This window comes from Macrobrachium nipponense, chromosome 1, assembly GCF_015104395.2.
Source record: "Macrobrachium nipponense isolate FS-2020 chromosome 1, ASM1510439v2, whole genome shotgun sequence".
NCBI classification, from domain to species: Eukaryota; Metazoa; Arthropoda; class Malacostraca; order Decapoda; family Palaemonidae; genus Macrobrachium; species Macrobrachium nipponense.
The window spans coordinates 138,013,177-138,020,682 of record NC_087200.1 but is presented as its reverse complement, the minus strand read 5'-3'; the positions used below and the strand labels follow the sequence as shown (position 1 = coordinate 138,020,682).

The window sequence follows — 7,506 nt, the reverse complement described above, 5'->3', positions numbered from 1 at the left end:
GTGGATCTTGTTTCATCAAATCAAATACTGGAACTGTTCTAGATTCGAGTCTTGGTTTGTTTAAACTCGATGCCTTCATAATCAAAAGAAGTTGTAGATAAATACAAGCAACAAAATTAATGTCTTCAGTTGTATAAATGTTTTTAGACTTTGTAAGGCAAAGCTTCCGTTTCTCTTATGATTAAGTCTGTTTTAGTTTACGACCGTGTGATCTCCGATTATCCTGGATTATATCTCTTTGATTTTTACCTTTTTGACAAAATAACATCTGGTATTCTTGATCTTTTTGTTTATCTTGTAACTTTTTTTTTTTCAACTGTATCTCATTTGTGCCTTGACAATGTCTCTTTAAAGGGTGAAGGTGCTCGGTACGAACTTCTGCCTATTATTTTTCCTGAGGTATTCACATACATACACACACACACACATTATATATATAGATTATATATAATTATATCTATATCTATATATATTACTATATATATATAGATATAGATATAGAATATAGATATATATATCTATATATATATATATATATATATATATATATATATATATATATATATATATATATATATATATATATATATATATATATATATATATATATATATGTGTGTGTGTGTGTGTGTGTGTGTGTGTGTGTGTGTGTACAGATACGGAACGCGATGGCAGCAGGAACCTGATGACTAACAAGAGAGGAAATCGTGATGTCAGACGGCAATTATGGTAATTTTTTTTTCGTGAGAATCGTAATCTTAACCGTAGAGCGTTACATACAAAGCTCATACACCCGAAATCTTATAGATCCCAAATAGTGAACTTTACAAATAAATGGTCAAAACTGTGCACGTCACTTGACACCTCAAGAACACTCGATGGGAAATTCCTGAATCACGAGAGGGTAACAGGAGAGGGCGAGTCCGGGATCCGGTGATCCAACCCAGGGCAGGATTTGTAGACAAGAGCACAGCCAGGAAAGTTGCCGCAGAGAATACCTGCTGGCCCGACAGTCTCTTTCTCTCTCGCAGAGCTTCAGTCAACGGCAGACAGTTGCGGACGCTGGATGTCGCATCACTGAAGCAAACGACTGAAACCTGGAATTACTTTTACATTAAGAAATTACTGCGTATAAAGTTTATTTACTTATCATTAGTGAATCAGGGAAAGATTCTGCTGTCGATGTATAAAAGAAATATCGGGAGGCAGAGTGAAAAGTAAGTACCAGTTCAACATTGATGAACATTTGCGCAATACTCTTTGTGAAGTGTTTATCATGGAAAACTACTATCAGTGGAATCATGAATCATAAACCCTACCTAGTACAGTGTGCGGAAAAAAGAAATAACTGGACGGTGTCGATTACAAAAAAAAAAGAAAAAAAAGGAAAAAAAACAGGGATAGTGTGATTGTGATCTTCAAAGATAAATATGCCGATAATTAGGGAAAATAAAATCTAAACATCTGAAGTTTCATAGAAATTACCATAATAGAAAAATGCAACCAACAAAGAATGAATCCAGCTCTTCAGTTTACGCGTGTTCTCCCAGGAACGTACTCCTCCCACTCATGAACCATTGTGAAGCATCAACCCACTTATTTATCTGGGGCGTAATGCCGGAAAGCTATGTCCGACCGGCGGAGGAAAAAAAATAAATAAATAAAACACACAATATTATGGTCTCGTTGTAATAAAAACGTTTTTAGCCACTCGGTATGATGGCACTACTAAACCTTCGACTACCCGCAGGGCCACCTACATAAACACGTAATATTAAAACTGTCACTCACTAAAATAATTTGTTTTTGCCTTCAACATTCTAGAATTTACGAATTTCCTTTCTTCATGACGATTTTCATCTTAGTCACAGGCGGCTGGAATCTTCAAAATGGTGAGAGAGAGAGAGAGAGAGAGAGAGAGAGAGAGAGAGAGAGAGAGAGAGAGAGAGAGAGAGAGAGAGAGACTTTACTTTTAATGGATGCGTCACCTATTTTCAACATTGCCATTAAGGTGCTTGGCAAGAAATATATTAGCTTAATACGGACACCATGCTTGGGCATGACCTTTAGCAACTGTCAGACCTAGATGGCCAGTGTTGCCAACAAACTTCTATTCCTTGACACCATCTTAGTTCACACATTTTCCGACACCACTTTTACTAAACAGGACCAAACCAGATAGTGGCTGCAGATTCATCCGGTGAACTTCTTGAGAAACGATGCTTCTCTTCGCCAATACTACTCTCTGCAAGTTATGACTGAAACGTACGAGACAGTAAAACAAGTTTTTCTCGTGACAGTAATTCAAGGTCAGTCTACACCAGGAAACATTGTGCAAACTGTTTGCAAACACTTTTTGCCGCATATTTGTTTTCCATCCAGAATGGAAAATAGTTAGTGTTTGTGTTTTTACGTATATATACACATGTACAATGAATGTGATGTTTATATATACACATGTACAATGTATGTACATATATATTATATATATGTGCATACGTGTATATACGTATGTGTATTTCTATTTTCAATTCCGCCAGAAGCAAGTTAGCTTCACGCGCTTCCTTCCCCATCTCTTCTTTCTCTTATCCCTCCTCGAGCGCATTAAAATAGCCAAGTAGATTACAGAGGCTACTGCACTGACAAGCATCCTGAAGACAACTGAGGTCTGGACAGGAAACATTGTTTGCAAACCGTGTGGACAGACCTTTAATAAAAACAAGTTTTTCTCGAAAACTTCAAACTATAACTGTCTGAAGTACAAGGGGCTCACCTGATAGATCCTACTGGAGGACCTCCGTAAATGAAGTCTCATGATCATCATTCGACCATAAGAAGAATGCTCAAAATAAGAGGGATATCATTACAGATAGATAAATAAATACATGTTGTTCAATATCATACCGTCTCTACATAATTACACACAAATTTTGGCTACACTAGATTTACATTGAAACTACAATATAATATATCTGATCGAAAAACAATCACAAAATTGAAATTAAAAAACAAATTTCACAAGCCAAGATACTTCTCCCCGAATCCCCCTTCTCCAAACATGAGCCCCAAAAGCTTGCAGCCACTCTGCGCCTAGCACAGTTCACATTGAGAAAGAGAGAGAGAGAGAGAGAGAGAGAGTAATAAATGACCCCGCTGTTTTCTCCATGAAAAACAAGAAGAACAGGCCGACTGCTTCAAGGTCGAAGGCTGAACTGTTTCAAACCGTTATGATTCTCGACCTGCGCAGGGTGAAAGTCCTGACCAACTCGGGGATGCAAAGGCAGTAAGATGTAGCAAGATATCTTTTGCTGGTGCCCGAATTACACTGAAAGAGAGACTTGATTTCCGAAACCCAAGTTAATTTCCAAGTCAACGTAAGAGGACCAAGATAACGAAAACCGCATTGGCGACATTTGTCGATACAATAGTTATGTTACGTTCGTTCGATCAGCTAAGTTGAGCACGCTGAATCTGGTTTGGATTGGAAAGGCTTATCACCAAGAGCGTCCAATAAAGGCATTCAAGACAGGCTTCTGGTAGCTGTTCATAAATTTACGAAATAATTTTTTTTCTGAAATACCTTTTAAAGTAAAATACTGACACTAGCATTTTAGATGTAATTTATTATTTCAAATTGCACACACACATTATATATATATACATTTATATATATATATATATATATATATATATATATATATATATATATATATAAATATATATATGTGTGTGTGTGTGTGTGTGTGTGTATTATATATAGATGATTCAGAGATATTGATGAGAATGACTGAAAGCCAATATTCTTGACCTGGTGAACCTGCGCCTGGCGGGGTTTGGAGGATGATTTAAATGAAAGGGAAAGTGACAATGTTGTTGGGCACTAAGTTCTCGGAATACTGAGAAAAAAAAAAAAAAAGTCTTGTGGAAGTTGTTTTCAAGTATAGTGTAGCTGGGGAAGGGGAAATTGCCAGGAAAAGTATTTTGGTTGAAGTGAGGGTTAAAATGAAGGCGGAAAGCTTTGAATGAGTGAAAACGTAACTATAAATACACTTACCAGAATGAACTTTAATCAAAGGGAAATGAGATGTCTTTGGAGAAAATTGATGTAATATAGGCCAGGGGTAAAGACGCTGATGTAAGAAGAGGAGGAAAGTAGTACTTCAACGTTGGGGCTAAGCGGGAATGGAATGGATTACATAATTTAGGTCAAAGACCAATCTCTGGTACCTATGAGGTCATTCACCGCTGAAAGGGAAATTGAGAGTAGAGAGGTTTGGAAGGTGTAACAGAGGAAAAGCTCGCAGATGCGCTATGCGACAGTAATTGTTAGGAGATGATGGATAACAAGACAGAAGAAAGAGAATCTGAATAGACGTACAGTGCAGTGAAAGGAATGAACGAGGTTGCAGCCAGGGGCCGAAGCGACGCTGCAAAGAACCTTAAGTAATTCCTACAGTGCACCACGTGAGGTTCACTGACAGTACTACCTTTATGGGGAGGGGGGGAGGGGAGAAGGTGTTACACGGGTAACAGCGAAATTGTGTGTGTATAAGAGAGAAGGAATGAGGATCTGACACAGTAAGAGTGGGAGGCGGGAATGAGAGGTATATATTATTGAAATAAAAGGATTATTTGCAATGCAATTACATGAAAGAAGTAAAGATCAGAAGATCATGCAATGAAGTATATGAGAGGATGGATAGGGATAATAAATTGGTCTACATAAAAATATAAACAGAGAAGGTGAACGGAAAAAACCTTATCTTAGAATAAAAGATAATGTCTGAAGTTGATGGACTCTTGGGTCAAAGATTTGTAAAATGTGGAAGGTGGAAAAATGGAGTCGGTTAATGCAAGGGTGAGAATACTTGTGGAAGAGCTGTTGCAGAAGGAAGGCAATTAAAAAGCTGAAGAATAAATAGACAGACATCAGGAGTGAATATGACTGCAAGTGATATGCTGCAGTGTGTTGACAGTGAGACAGTTGCTTACCAGTGTTTTGTATGGCAAGTTTGGATGAAGGAAAAGGTTATGAAAGAATGGGTAGAAGGGATAGGTAATTGTTCTAGAGAATTAAATTAAGGTTGATAAAAGCCACCCTAAGAATCAAAGGGGCATGTCATTATTCAAAAGTACCAGAGAAGGTATATAATAGGATTCTGACTGAAAAAGTAACGCACACTGAAGAGGGGAAGGGGGAGAGGGGACAGTGCGAGTTTAAACTAGATGTGTGAATCAAATGTTTATGAAGGAACAGTTCTATGACAAGTTTGCAAGTGAATGGAAAATGCTGTACATGTTAAAAATGATGGAGGCAATATGAAGGTTGTATATATGGTAGATTAAATAAGATATTAGAGTGATTACAAGATTTTATGATAAAGGCAAAGCTCATGTTCAAATACGTAGAGAGGAGAGTATCTGGCTTCATTGGCAAGTGTTTCTCAGACTAGGGCGTGTCATTGTTTCAGTGGTCATTTAATACATTTCTGGATGGACTGATGTGAAGTCACAGAACAAAATTACTAAGATATAACGTTGTAGGATAAGAAAGTGTGGTTAATAGAGCGCAGAATGGAAGATGTTTGCAAGTGATAAAGCACTGTCTAGGGATGGTGAAGAGTAATTGCAGAACTGCAAGTTTGAAAGTGCTTGCGTGAGAAAGAATTCGAGAGCAAACGTAAACAACAGTAAGGAGGAAATGGGAACTAGGAAGATAGATGGCGGAATTAATGTTACTTTAGACTATATGGTGGAAGAATGGAAGTGGTTGATTTGTGTAGGTATTCGGGAATAAACATGACCAAGGATAGTTGAGTGGTTGCAAGCGAGTTCAAAAATAACTGAAGCAAAGAAGGCAGAAGGGTGCATAAACTTGGACTGCTTATGAAAGCCGAGGTGGTAATGCATAAATGGATTGTTAAGCCAATTTTCCTTCATGCAATCCAGGTCTGGATACTGAATGCCAATGAGAGAAAACAAATAAAGGGTAAAGCTACTGAGATTAACAGTAAGGGCCATGGCTTGTATATATATGATTATATGAGTGTGTTTGATTTTGTGTACATATGCACAGGCGTGCCTGTAATGAACTAACCAACATCCGTTCTTTTCTTCCAGGATCTAAATAACTAAATAACATGAAAACCTTGGAATATGAAGCAGTGGTTAACAAGAGGGATGGTTTAATCACGCGTATCTACTAAAGCTTTTTCTACACTTCATGACGAAGTTGTTTTTAGGTAAAACGAGGAGGCGCGACACTCACCAGAGATCTCGAAAACTCAAGTCCAGGATAATCCGTAAAAATAAATTTTGTCGACAACATGGAGTCGTATGTCTTCAAGTCTGCAGCATACCTCTCGACAGCTCTTGCCTTCGTCCTTTTGGCAACTGTCGAAGCCGTTCCTCTGGAAAAAGCAAATTTGTGCTATTTCATCACCTGCAGGGAAAACTGCGATCCGGACAAACCCGAAAAGTATCAACCACAACGATGCGAGAGGTGCACCTGCCTGGACCACGGTAAGAGTCAGTCTGACTTACTTTGTCAATACTTTTTCACTTGCCATTTCTTCATTTTCATGTAGTCTTCTTATCAGAGCATTAACATTACATGATTATCAAGGGCCAGAGCTATTACTTGCCAAGGTTGTCAAGAACTAATAATGAATTACGTAGCTCACTATAATAGCAATTTTATCTACCGATCTATCCCTACCTATAAAATATATCTACATTCCATATGACTCAGCGACAGATGAAAATCGTAAAGGGTAATGTTATTTTACACATCAGTCTTGTACATAACACAGGATGCACATTTTTCATTATCTTCCAATGACAAAATATGGAAATTCTTGGGATAAATACACAAAGTAGTACTGACTGACTTACCCCTCCAATTATTCATTTTTGTCATTCTCCCTTTTCATTATCTTTTTTCCGCATGCCGGCATTCTATATAATTTACTTATGTTGTGTTCCATTATGTTCGCTTGGTTCTAAAAAATATAGATAATCCAACGTTTTAAGGGAAAGCTCATTGTGATATACTATGTGTGTGTTTTTTTTTCATACAAACACACACACACACACACCTCTCTCAAATTCTGAGATAGCACTTAATAACAGACAATTAAGGTTGGGGTGGGCGCTCGATCTCACAAAGAAGCGACAGGTGACTCACGCCGGTAGTTTCGCCTTCCTGCTGTTCTCTGCGACAAGAAGTACGAGAATTTCCGGTTTACCATAGTTTTTACGCTACGAATGACTGCAGTTATAATAAAAGCTTAACGTGGCTTGTTTTTTATGGTATTGAAAAAGCGACAATGGCTCTTTTTTATGTTACTTAAAAAGAGAGATGGGACGTTAAAAGATGTTTGAGTATAAAAGTTAAAACAACGAGGTTTGGCTTTCTTCACTTCTCTAATCCCTCTCCCTCTGTTTGCCAGGTAACTTGGGTTCCCGTCGAACTTTTCGGCAGAAAATTGTTGCTAAACATTTTGC

General features: G+C 37.7%; 1 protein-coding gene across 1 annotated transcript in view; it reads left to right on the top strand.

Moving 5' to 3' along the window:
• Window positions 1-964: 964 nt before the first annotated feature.
• Window positions 965-7,506, top strand: part of LOC135219681 (uncharacterized) — a 23,731-nt gene continuing 17,189 nt past the window's right edge. The window contains exons 1-2 of the mRNA XM_064256629.1: window positions 965-1,217; window positions 6,121-6,522. Coding sequence (XP_064112699.1) covers window positions 6,327-6,522 — 196 coding nt within the window. The 5' untranslated portion in view covers window positions 965-1,217; window positions 6,121-6,326. The remainder of the gene's footprint in view (window positions 1,218-6,120; window positions 6,523-7,506) is intronic.